The 13,229-nt window shown below is 49.6% G+C and overlaps 1 protein-coding gene across 3 annotated transcripts in view; it reads left to right on the forward strand.

Annotated features, from left to right (window-relative positions):
* The first annotated feature begins 4,210 nt into the window (after positions 1 to 4,210).
* The window catches only part of SLC29A3 (solute carrier family 29 member 3), a 50,459-nt gene continuing 41,440 nt past the window's right edge, over positions 4,211 to 13,229 (forward strand). For 2 of the 3 annotated variants that reach the window (XM_023205008.2, XM_026455326.1), the window contains exons 1-2: positions 4,211 to 4,297; positions 7,722 to 8,020. In XM_023205008.2, the coding sequence (XP_023060776.1) occupies position 4,297; positions 7,722 to 8,020 (300 nt within the window). In that variant the 5' untranslated portion in view covers positions 4,211 to 4,296. The remainder of the gene's footprint in view (positions 4,298 to 7,721; positions 8,021 to 13,229) is intronic. The other variant, XM_023205009.1, reaches the window with a different exon arrangement.

Here is a 13,229-nt window from a genome sequence, read left to right on the forward strand (position 1 = left end):
CTCTTGTTGCCCAGGCTGTAGTGCAGTGGCACAATCTCGGCTCACTGCAACCTCCGCCTTCCCGGATTCAAGCGATTCTCCTGCCTCAGCCTCCCAAGTAGCTGGGATTACAGGCGCCCACCACCATGCCCAGCTAATTTTTGTTTGTTTGTTTTTTGTTTTTAGTAGAGACAGGGTTTCACCATGTTGGCCATGCTGATTTCAAACTCCTGACCTCGTGATCTGCCTGCCTTGGCCTCCGAAAGTGTTGGGATTACAGGCATGAGCCACTGCACCCAGCCAGCGTGCTTTTTCAAAGGACTAAAGATTGTAAAATGTCGATCCAGTGGAAAGTGCTTTGGCCATTTGGAGTTTTCCTTCCTTCTCTTCTCCTTCTTATCCTCCTCCTTTTTCTCCTCGTGTATAAGAATAAAGATGCCTAACAGGTGTAGTACTTTACCATTTACAAAGATTTTCCCTGACCTTCTCCAAAAATACTTGAGCATAGATAGTTGCTGTCATGGACTCTGCTCGGTTGCAATGCCTCATATGCCCCAGTCAGATACAGAGTTGGGGGCTCTCAAGGCAGAAAAGCATGACCACTGCATTGCTAGACACAGATGGAGTTCAGGACACACTACCCCAAACTTATGTCTGTAGGAGACCAGAATAGGCCACCCAAAATATGCCTCCTTGGCATAAGAATAATTTTGAGCTGGTTATTTTGAGAAACTGCAGACACAGGAGAAGCTCTAAGAACAAAAGGAAAACTTACCCTTTGGAAAGAGAAACTTACATCTTTAAAAGAAATGATATGTCAGGGTGTCTCCCTGTCTGCACCAGGAAGAGAAAGATGTCTCTAATCACTAGAAACACTCACCAATGGAGAAGGCACAAACTTCAGTCTGCAAGACCAACTTTCCCCTTGTTGACTGAGCTTTTCCTGCCCAGATCCCCACAGCTGGGCCTTCTTTCTTTGTTTCAGTTGAAGATGGCATTTAAACCTGAACTCAAAGTCATGGTTTTTGGAGATTTACTCATTTATCTGAGTATTTCCCAAGTGTGCATGACGTATAAACATTACTAAATTTCTATTTGTTTTACTTTTCTCAATCTCAAGATTTTTTTCGGGGGTCTACCCTACTTCAGGAAGGCTAGAAAAAATTACCTTTCCACTCCTATAGCCCTTATCAAAAGCAATGTTCAGGATAACTTCAGGCAAGGGACAGGAACCCAGCCAATTTCTGAGGCGTGCCCACCCCAGCCTCCCCATCCCTCTCCTCCCTGGAGTCCGCTGCTGTCAAGTGGGCGTTGTGAAAACACTTTTATTCTGTTTCCTCTCCACTTCCCTTTCTTGACCCTATCTCCCTCTTTTCTGATCATCTGTCAAGGTAAATGTTTTTATTACCTGGTCACTGAAGTGCCTGCTGGCCAGGGACCGGGGCAGACTCAGAGCTCAAGGCTCTGGACCCCCATTCTCCTGTTCCTTCCCTGATCCCCCACAGCCTCAAACATTCCCTGGGAAGCTGAATGCCCAACAGTACCTGACTCATCTTGCCCCCAAGCTAGACACTACCACCACCATCTGCCTAGATCCTGGAGGAAAAGACAAGCCCACATTGGCCGGGAAGCAGCCCCACAGATGCATTAGCAACCTGTTTCCTCCCACGGCTTTCTGCTTTCATAATGGAGGCCATCCCCAGAGCCCCTTCCTGAACTCAGCCCTAGCAACAGCAGATCCCCAAGTGGCTGGTGCCTCCTCCATTTGAATTAAGACCCCAGCCTCAGAGCTCTGGAAGAGGCTCCTGGCACCTCTGATTCTCTAAGCAGGTGTCCTGAAATTGTCTCACTCACTCACAGACATGCACATTCTCCAAAGATAAAGATAACACTGACTACAAACAACTGAGGACTCCGCCTGAAGTAAAAGCAATCAAGTGACAAAGCACTGGAGCTTCACAGAGGTAGGGCATGGTCCCCGGGCTAGGCCAGAAATAGCCCTGATCTGCTGCCCTCAATGGATCCTAGGACTTTGTCCCTTGGGCTGTGCCCCCTCCCCTCAGCCTCACCTGCCTGCTTGTAACCGGGCATGACAGAAGGAGCCTTGGCTCTGGGTTCTGCCACTCCATCACTGCCAGCTGTGTGCCCTGGGAAGCCACTTTACCTCTTTGAGCCTGGGATTCCTCATCTGTAAAATGGGGACAACAGTGCCATTTCACTGGGTACTGGGGTGGGGGAGGGGAGATCAAATGAGAGACGGTTCATGAAAATGCTTTGTATATTAGAGGATTTTTTTTTCCAACGTAAAGAAGGCCAAAAATAAGGCCTGATGACTAAACTAGCATATGAACTATCACATTTGGGGGGTGGGGAGTGTCTTCCTTGGAAGTGATGGAAATTTGCATTGAGTGCCTGGCATGGATCACCTGACTTAATGCTCCCGCTAGTCCTAAGCCGACCCTGGGTTTCAGAGAGGTTTAGTAATTTTACCATTATCCCTCAGCTCGTAAGCCTGGAGCTAAGCCCCTTCCTCTCCTTGGCTGGGGGTCTTTCTGACAATTTAGGGTGCTAGTCTCCAAACTCGCCTGCTGGTGGAGCTTGTTAAATGATCCATTCTGGATCCCCAGTCTGCACCCCCTGAATGATGGATTGTATCAATCCAGGTATTTATTGAACACAAATTATGTGCCCACTATGAGGGAAGAGCAAACAAAGTGGATACAGCACCACCCTTAGGGAGTGGGGAGTGGCAGCAACCCTCCTGGGGAGAGGTCCCCAGAATCTGGATGTACCCAGAGACTTATATGATCTGGCCAGTGTTTGGGGAATGGTGGTTATAAAATGAGAGGCTGGGGCGGTGAGTGGGGATGCTCTGAGAACCTGTCCACACTACTGACAGCCTCGATGGGCTCTGTGGCACTCTTGAGCCCTGGGGTGGCAACGGCAAGGATTTACTATCCATGGTCACAGATCTTCAGGCCCTGTGAAGCATCTAGATCCCCGCTCTGAATTGGCCAACTGGGCCAGGACCGGGAGTCAGGAAGGTTTCCACCATTTTTTTTTTTTTTTTTTTTTTTTTTTTGAGTTGGAGTCTTGCTCTGTCGCCCAGGCTCCAGGCTGGAGTGCAGTGGCATCATCTCCGTTCGCTGAAACCTCCACCTCCCGGATTCAAGCAATTCTCTTGCCTCAGCCTCCCACATAGCTGGGATCACAGGTGTGCACCACCACGCCCAGCTAATTTTTGTAATTTTAGTAGAGATGGAGTTTGGCCATGCTAACCAGGTTGATCTCGAACTCCTGGCTTCAAGTGATCCACCTGCTTCGGCTTCCCAAAGTGTTAGGATTAGAGGCGTGAGGCAGTGCACCCGGCCTGGTTCCCGCTTTCTTTACTTTTCTTTTTTTTTGAGACGGAGTTTCGCTCTTGTTGCCCAGGCTGGAGTGCAATGGCCCGATCTCGGCTCACTGCAACCTCCGCCTCCCGGGTTCAAGCCAGTATCCTGCCTTAGGCTCCCTAGTAGCTGGGATCACAGGCATGCACCACCATGCCTGGCTAATTTTGTATTTTTAGTAGAGATGGAGTTTCGCCATGTTGGTCAGGCTGGTCTCAAACTCCCAACCTCAGGTGATCCGCTTGCCTCGACTTCCCAAAGTGCTGGGATTACAGGCGTGAGCCACCGCGCCCGGCCCCCGCTTTCTGAAAGAACACGCAGCAGCTGTGTGTTACACGCTGCGGCTGCGGTCAAGTGTGAGGGCTGGAATTGTTGACTGCCAAGTTCTGGGTCTACTGAAAATAGCTGCCCAGCCTGGGAGGCCCAGTTCAGTCCGGGTGTGGGTCCCGCTTCACCTCCAGAGCAGGGGCAGCCGGGAAGGGTAGAAGCAGCCTTTGGAGAGGGGTCTCTGCAGCGGTGTGGGGGCAAGATGAGGGCTCCTCTTAGTCCTGGGGTGCAGGTTATTGTAGCTAAAGAGGAGGTCTCAGACAGTGGGGTCTGACTCCAAAGTAAAAAAGGAGCAGCAACCAGGAGGCCTGATGCGCCGCGCACCCATCGCAAGCATGGGCAGTGCGTTTAACACTGGGCGCCTCACTTTTTCTCCTGTGAAATGGGCGCAGGCTGGCCCCAGCCCAAGGCCAGGAGGGGGCGCCCTGGCGCGCCGGGAGAAGACAAAGGAAAAAGGCTTGTTTGTAAACCGGGAAGCGGCGGCGTGGTGCCGGGAGGGGCGGGGCGGAGCCGGGGGAGGAGCCCGCCTGCCGCCTACCAAGCCCAGTGGTCCTGGCCTTGCGCCGGAGGCAGCGGCGGCGCGGCGCAGCGCAGCGGCGACAGTAAGTGCGGGCCGGCTCGGGCTCTTCCGGCTCCGGTCCCGGCCGCCCCCAGAGTCGCGCTCAGCGACCTCCCTCCCGGGCCCTGGGGACGGCTGCGGGCTGCCAGGGGAGCCAAAGGACCCCACCCCCTCCGTGGTCCCTTCCCCACCGTCCCTCCTCTCCCTCCTTGCTCTCTGCCACCCCTCTTTCTGGGTCTCTGCCTTCTCTTCCTCAAACCCTCTCTCCCCTCCTCCTCCTCCCTGAGACTGGACCTTACTGCCTGTATGGTGGGGGCCTGGTATGGACCCGTCGGCCCCAAGTATCCAGATGGTGGCTGGTTCTCTCGGTCCCAGCTGTGGGGCCTGGGGCTGGGGCTATTTACACCGCAAAGCCGGTTCTGCCGCGGCCAGTGGGCGGTGCCCTGCGCGTCCCAGTGCCCTCCCACAGGTTAGCCCTACCAGCTCCCCACACCGGTTCACAGCCCAGGAAATCGAGGCACAGAGGGGAGAGCCACCTAGCCGGAGTCAGGAACCTCCTTGGAACCAGTACCTAGGCTTCCCGGCCCAGATGAAGTTTTGCAGCAGCCCCAGCAGTGCCTGCGTCCTTGTGAATGGCTGCCTCTCTGTGCATGGCCGGGCTCCTGCAGGTGACCCAGAAGCACGTTCCAGGCCACAGCCAGCGTGTTTTGGGGAAGGTTGGGCACTTCCTTGCCTGCCTTTCTCTTTCTTTTTTAATCCAGAAGTCAGCAGCTAGCTTTTGTAAAGACTAATAAGACTGCTCACTCCAGTGCCCTGGCCTGTGACCCTGGTTAGAGAAAATTCCTGGCTCCTTCTTCAGAAGCTCAGTCAAGGCTGAATGGTCCTTGACAAATAGACGCCAGGTACTGAGAAGGGGGCCCTAGCCAAGTGTGGTCCTGAGTGACAGGGCTGGTGGTCCTTCTAGCCGCCCCCACAGGTAGCTGGAGCCTCTGGGAAGAACCACTTGTGGTTCTCTCTTGTTCTGTGTGGGTGGGTCATGATTATTTTTTACATTTTAAACACTAATTTTTAAAATGTAACAAGTGAGCTTGTTACATTTGTTACATTTGTACCATTTTGTGCCAGACAAAATACCATAGACTGGGTGGCTTAAAATTTGTTTCTCATGGATCTGGAGGCTGGGAAGGGCAAGATCAAGATGCTGGTTGATTTGGTTTCTGATGAGGGCTCACTTCCTGACTTGCAGAAAGCCTCCTTCTTGCTGTGCCTTTACATACCTTTTATCTATGAGTGGGTGCATGTGGAAAGAGATTTTCCACACAGTGAGCTTCCAGACAGTGAGCTTGTTAATGCTAGCCTCCATGCGAATCCAGGCTGGGGAGGGGCTCTGCTAACCAGAGCAGTTTAAAATAGACTTGCTGGCTGGATGCATTGCACTTGGGCATCCAGTGGCCTCCCGCCTGCTGGCTCCAGGGTACATGCTACCCCAGCAGGGGAGAATGTCCTGGTCGTGCAGAGTCCATTCATTCAGCAAACATTGACAAGGGTGCCTGCAGTGTGCCTGGGCCCCTCCCCACTCACTGACTTCAAGGCTTGCAGGAAGGATGCTTGTACTTGGAACCAGCAGACACAAGATTCCCATTCCCAGCCAGTCCTCCCTGGTGTGCTGAGGAGTCCAGCATGGGCCCCAGTCTACTTGGCTGTGTAACTTCACTCTTGCCATCTGCTAGTTGTGTGACCCTGGGCAAGTTACTCAACCTTTCTGAGCCTCAGACCCCTCATCTGTGAAATGGGTCTCAGAGTAGTACCTAATATATTAGGCTGTTGTCAGCCTCAAGTGTGACCTCTGTTAGGCACAGACCTTGGCATTTGTGATTACTGGACTTAAGTTTAGCTATTGGGAGTTCTTTCTATTTGAATGTGGGACATAGCAAGTGCCTTCCAGACTTCAGTCTTTCCATCTGAAAAAAGGGAGCAGTGTTTTTTGCCCTAATTCCAAGGGATGCTCTGAGGTTCTCCTGAAATAGTGGATAAGGTTCTGCACCCACATGAGGAGGTGTTCCCATCCCACCAGGGAATAAAGGCCCCAGTCTTCTTGGCACGATGCTTTGAGTTAGGTTTAGCCTCCTGTAGAAATCAAGATGCATTTATTTATTTAATAGTTTATTGAGTAGGGAAGAGGCTACTGCAGAAGGGACTCTGAAGTGTCCCATCCTCAGCATTATGGAGACATTTCTCATTTAACAAGCTGCTGCCACATCCTAGGTGCTAGAGCAAAGAAGCAGGCATGCTACTTTACAGCCAAATCCGGCAGCCAGCCAGCCGTGCGACAGGCCCAGGATGCCAGGGAGATGCTGACATTTGTTCAACAGCTGCTTACAGGCCAGGCGTTGCCAGCCAGTTGCAGTTGCATAACTATCACAAAAATGGCTTCCCTGGGTTTACATTTAGGGAAATTGAGGCACAGAAATATGGTAACTTGCCCAAGGCCATGTAGACAGTAGTTGCTGGTAGCCCAGGCTCTTCCATTTGTCTTAGGCGCTACCATAGATTGAAAGTGGCTGACTCCTGGTAGGGCGTGATGAGCAGAGGTGGGACCCAGGCAGGAGCTGCAAACCCAGGCTTGGCCATTTACCTAGCCTATGGCCTTCTGTTCTTTGGACCTCTCTTTTCCCACAAATGAAATGGGAATGGACTATCAGAGGCTACACACCAGCTTATGGAGGCAGCCCTAGACACTACCAGTTTTTAAACAATTATTATTTAATCTGAAGGTTTTTATTTTTATTTACACTTTTAATTTTATTTTTGAACTGATAATAAACTAGGAACATAGTTAAAAATTCAAGAGGCACAAATAAGAATGCAGGGAAGTCTCCCTCCTTAGAGGCAGCCACTGTTAGAAACTTCTTATGTAGCCTTCCAGAGATATTATATGCATATACAAATACATATGCATATGTATATTTTCTCTCCCCACTTTTTTTACACACACAGTAGCATATTCTACACACTATCCTGCCCCTTATTTCTTTCAAATAAAGTCGAAAAGGGTTTAAAGATCATTCTTTGCCCAGCAGGGGTCCTAATTCTTTTTTTATGGCTGCACAGAACTGTGAATGCCTTTAGACCAGGTTTGCCTTTCTGGGTACATTGCCACAGTCCCCACTATCGTGCAGTGGTTTACAACAGCCTGTTCCACAATTATGTGCTACCTCTGTTGCACCTGCATGGTTGGGGTGACCTATGAGGACACTTACAGTTCTGACATCCTGCCCTTCTTCAGGTCTGATTTTTGTGTTTCTCCCTGATCCTTAAAATGAAGTTCTCCAGCCAGGCTTTAGTGACTTTACAGAGCCCAGGGTGAGGGGGCATGGTCATTTTGTAGGCTGGGTGGGTCCCCAGCTGTCTCCAGCCTCAGTTTCTACTTACCTACCCTGTCTCTGTTGCCCTTCTTGCTCCAATAGTGGCCATTGCTTCAGAGGACGACTTTCAGCACAGTTCAAACTCCACCTACAGAACCATAGGCAGCAGTCTCCAAGCTGACCAGGAGGCACTGCTTGAGAAGCTGCTGGACCACCCGGCCCCTGGCCTACAGAGGCCCGAGGACCGCTTCTATGGCACATACATCATCTTCTTCAGCCTGGGCATTGGCAGTCTACTGCCGTGGAACTTCTTTGTCACTGCCAAGGAGTACTGGATGTTCAAACTCGGCAACTCCTCCAGCCCAGCCACAGGGGAGGACCCTGAGGGCTCAGACATCCTGGTAAGGGCATGTTTCTCCTGCAAGGCTGGTGGGAGCATACAGAGGCCTCATGCCTCACATGGCAGGGGAAGATAGAGATTTCAGACACATTTCCAGCCTTTAGATTACTTACTGTTTAGCTCGGGAAGAACATGCAAATTATGGTTCCATGTGGTATGTATGGTAAACCCGAGAATCTAGAGTCCATGCCTCCAGGGGAGTGAAGGTATGGACTGGATAGTGTTAGTTACAGAAAATTCCAAAAGACTAGTAACTAAAATGAGATGGAAGGTCATTTTTCTCCCACATTCAATTCTGGTGGGGACAGCCCAAGGCTGGTATGACGTTCTATGGTGTTAGGAACCCAGTTGCTTCAACTCTGTGCAGCTTTCATGGCCAAGGCCACCTCACAGTACAAGATGGCTATTGTAGGTCCAGCCATTACATCAGTAGGTAGAAGCAAGAGGAGGAGGAAGAAATGCCTGTTGCCTGTAAGAACACTTCCTGGAAGTGACACACCTTGCTCTTCTTACATTGCATTGGTCAAAACTTAGGCATGTGACCACATCAGCTTACAGAGCAGGCTGGGAAATGTAGTCTTTCAATGTAGCTTTATCTCAGAGAACCATGTGCCTGCTAAAATGGGAGGTTCTGTTATGGAAGATGGGGAAAATTAATCCAAAGGGATAATTAGTCTGATCACCATGGAAGAGATTACTGTGACTTAGAGTTGGTGGGTTTCAAGAAAGGGGAGAAAACGATCCAGGTAGAAGAAAAAGGCTGGGCAACAGCAGAATGGGAGGAAAGTCTAGGTGTGTATGACAAACGGTAAAGCTGTGTTTGGGGCACAAGTAAGAGAGAGAGGTCTTGAGATCATTGCCCGGGGCCTTGAATGTCAAGGTGAGGAGTCAATTTTGTTTAGTTGACAGGGCTGCTCACTTTGCTGGGTGACTTTTCCAGAGAGGTGGGGGTGGTAGGGGAAGAGGATTAAAGAAAAAAATTATGACACTTGTTAAAACAGTAAGGAAAGCTTTAAGACTTGTAGTAGGGGAGATAAATGGAGCTCAACTCTGAAAAGGAGACATGGGGATTTCTAGCCAAGGGGCAGCATGAGGGGCCGGAGGATGGCACATTTCTAAGAGGAGAGTCAAGGTGAGGCCTCTGCTTGCTGAAAGCAGGCCCAGGACTTACACAGTCGACCCTTGAACAACAGGGGTTCACTTAGATGCAGATTTTTGTTTCAACCAAATGTGGATGGAAAATGCAGTATTTGTGAGTTGTGAAACCTACATATACAGAGGGCCGACATTTCCTATTTGTGGTTCTGCAAGACCGACTGAGTATGCTCAGGGTTTGGTACATGGGAGGGATCCTGGAACCAATCCCTTGAGTACACTGAATGGTATGAGGAGCTTGATCAGATTTGAGAGAAGGGAATATTCTGGCTCAATTGGCCTAACAGGATTCTTGCTGAAAGCAGGCCTAGGACTTACACAGTCTACTCTTAAACAATATGAGTTTGAATTGTGTTATATGTGAAGTTTTTCAAACAAATGCTGATGGAAAATGTGCTATTAGTGGAGTTCAAAACCTGATTATAGGGAGAGCTGGGTTCCACAAGGCTGACTGGAGACCTGAGTACGTGTGGGTTTGGGTATAGGTGGGAGTCCTGGACCAATGCCCTGAGTATATGGAGAGACAGCTGAACATCAGAGGTGGGGAATGAGGAACTTGATCAGATCTCAAAGGTGGGGTGTAGCAGGACAAGCTGCAGACAAAACTCCTCAGACACCAGATTAAAGGAGGAAGAGGTTTTTTATTCGGCCGGGAACATCGGCAGACTTGTGTCTCAAAAGCCAAACTCTCCGAAGACAGAGTTCCTGGCCCTTTTAAGGGCCTACAACTCTAAGGGGTTCCGCATGAAAGGGTCATGATAGATTGAGAGCACATGTGGTTACAGTGGGGGGTTAATCTTTTAACCTCAGGCCTGGTCATCAGTGGCACCAGCTAGTCTTGCCACTGACTTCATTCTTGTTGTTTTTCAACTTTTACTTTCTCCTCTTCAGAGACAGGAGACAGTAAGAGAAATGGCTTCTCTCCTCATTCCCCCCTTTGAGAACCTCACTCACTAGTGGGAGTTCTCACTCTCATCTTCACTATCCAGGTCTTCCTACCAGTCCAGTTCCATTGATTCCTAGAGTTACATACTCTGTTTTCCAACGGGGATCAAGTAGTTCTAATGGGTTATAACACACATCAGGCTGGTCACTTCCTGGGCTGCATACCTTGTACTGGGTGGCATTATACACACAAGTCCCTTTTAAAAAGACTGTTTCAAGTTTTTGCCCTATCTCAGTCTGAGGAAGGTCAGTTGAAGTCCTTACTGTACAAGTCCAAAACTTAAGAAAAATGAATCCCACAATGAGCTTCCTCATGCTTCAGCTGTGCATGGACCAGTCAGCTTCTGGGTATGACTGAAGCAGGGCTTGTCATCTTCAGAGTCACTCTTCAAGGGTTGTCCAGGCTTGGTCTTTCCTCCCAGGTTTCAGGTGCTGCAGGTTTTACATGGCTGTGGTGGATCCAGGCTGGGATTCCCTCTACCTTCACAGTGGTGGGAGTGGTCAGGACGACAGTCTGGGGTCCTTTCCACCGTGGCCATAAAGAGGCTACATTCCAGTCCTTGATCCACACTCGATTACCTGGGGAGAAAGGGTGAACTGGGGAGAATAAGCTCACAGGGCATCTCTCATTTACCCAGGCTGAGATTGTGTTATTTTTCCTAAAGCTTGTAGCTGTAACTCAATTTCACCTAACTCTCAGGGAGTGCCTGGAAGTCCCCGCAATATGGGAGGGGGCCTGTGATATATTTCATAAGGAGAATATCCTGTTCTTTTAGAAGGGGTACATCTAATTTTAAATAATACCATAGGGAGAGCCTGTATCCGTTTTAATCCTGTTTCCTGACATACTTTCCCTAAACTATTTTTGATATTCCGATTCATCTGCTCCACCTTTCTGGAACTCTGAGGCGGGTAGGTGGCATGCAGTTTCCATGTGATCCCCAATACCTTTGCCATCTTCTGTACCAATTCAGCCACAAACACCGCCAGCCTGTTATCTGAGCTGATCTGTAAGGGCAGTCCAAATCTAGGAATAAGATCTCGAAGAAGCATATGGGTTACTTCACGAGCTTTCTCAGTTCGTGTTGGATAAGCCTTCACCCACCCAGAGTAGGTACACACAAGAACTAGTAAATACTCGTTACCTCCACAATTTGGCATCTCTGTGAAGTCCACCTGGAGATCTTCAAAGGGGACTGCTCCATAAGCCTGTATGCTGGGCGGAACAGCTGGACCTTGCCTCGCATTATGCTGTCGGCAGGTAACACACAGCTGCGTCACCGTTGTGGCAAGGGCTGACAAATGCGAGATGTAGAAATACTGGCCTAACAACTTTTCAAGTGACTCCTGACCTAAATGGGTGGTTTCATGCACAGCCAGTACAACTGCGGCTCCTAGCAGCTATGGCACAGCTACTCTCCCATGTGGTAACCGAATCCATCCTTCCTTCATCACTTGTCCTCCCTCTGCCTGGAGAAAGTCCTTTTCTTCTTTAAAATAAGTAGGTACAAGATCAGGTACTTGAGGGAGCAGAGGGGCTGTGACTGATGCCCGGAAGGGGTCAGATGCTGCTTTTCAAGCCTCTGAGTCAATGCGGGAATTCCCCAAACCCAAGGTGGAAGCTCGCTGGTGTCCTCTGCAATGCATAACTGCCACCTTGTGAGCTTTCCATACTGCTTCTAATAATTGCAGAATTTATTGTTGATATTTTATGTCCTTTCCCCCAGAGTTCAATAGGCCTTTTTCTTTATATAATGCTCCATGCACTTGAAGGGTTATAAAGGCATACCGAGAATCAGTATAAATGTTTAGTCTTACCTTCACTGAGTTCTAAGGCCCGAATTAAAGCAGTGAGTTCAGCTTTCTGGGCTGAAGTGCCCTGGGGCTACGATCTGGCTTCAACAGTGTCCGGGGTTACCACTTCATAGCCTGCACATCTCTCTCCTTGTGGGTTGATGAAGCTCCCATCCATGTATAGTTCCGTCTACTGATGCCCAAGGCTGGTCCCGGATGTCAGGTCTGCTAAACTGAGTCCAACACTTCTACACAGTCATGCTCGACAGGGTTCTCTGATACTGGGAGCAAGGTGGCAGGGTTCAGGGTGTTACAGACTTCAATGGTTACACGGGGATTTTCACAGAGCAAACTTTGGTACTTGTTGAGTCTAGCATTCATTAGCCAATGATGTCCTTCAGTATTCATTAAGGTTACCACAGCATGGGGGGCCTTTATGTTCAGGTTTTGCCCAAGAGTCAGCTTATCTGCTTCTTGTACTAGCAGGGCAGTTGCTGCCAAGGCCCTCAAACATGGGGGCCATCCTTTAGAAACCCCGTCTAGTTGTTTAGAGAGGTAGGCCACCGGCTTCGGCCAGGGCACCACAGTTTGGGTTAAAACTCCAAGTGCCATCTTTTCTGTCTGACACATACAATGTAAAAGGCTTTGTCAGATCAGATAGCCCCAGGGCTGGGGCTGACAGAAGTTTTTCCTTTAACTCATGAAAGGCTTGCTGTTGTTGGGATCCCCATTCAAAAGGTTCCTGGTCCTCCGCTTAGTGACCTCATACAAAGGCTTGGCTAATGCTTTAAAGTTTGGGATCCACAGTCTGCAAAACGCCACAGCTCCTAAGAATTCTCTCACCTGCCTTCTGCTCTTAGGCTCCAGTAGATTGCAATGACCTTCCTTAGGCCAATAACCATTCTGCCAGGTTGAGCAGGGCCCCTTCCTCCTTGTCTGGGACCTCCTGCTCTGAGTCACCTTGTTTTCCTTTTAGCTGAGGGCATTTGTTCTCCCAATGTCCTTTTTTTTAAGTTCTGGGGTACATGTGCACAATGTGCAGGTTTGTTACATATGTATACATGTGCCATGTTGGTGTGCTGCACCCATTAACTTGTCATTTACATTAGGTATATCCCTAATGCTGTTCCTCCCTGGTCACGCTGCAAACTCTGACAGCCAGGCTCAGTTTCCTTTCCAGGGCCCCCCCCCTTCCCTTGCCTCTTTGGAGGGACCCCTCTGGTTGCTGCAGCTAATAGGTCGGCATTTCGCCGGGCCTGACGTTCATTCTCTTTGCGGTTTTCCTTATGGCTAACCCTGTTTACAAACACCTGGTT

Source organism: Piliocolobus tephrosceles, chromosome 9 (genome assembly GCF_002776525.5).
Source record: "Piliocolobus tephrosceles isolate RC106 chromosome 9, ASM277652v3, whole genome shotgun sequence".
Taxonomy (NCBI): domain Eukaryota; kingdom Metazoa; phylum Chordata; class Mammalia; order Primates; family Cercopithecidae; genus Piliocolobus; species Piliocolobus tephrosceles.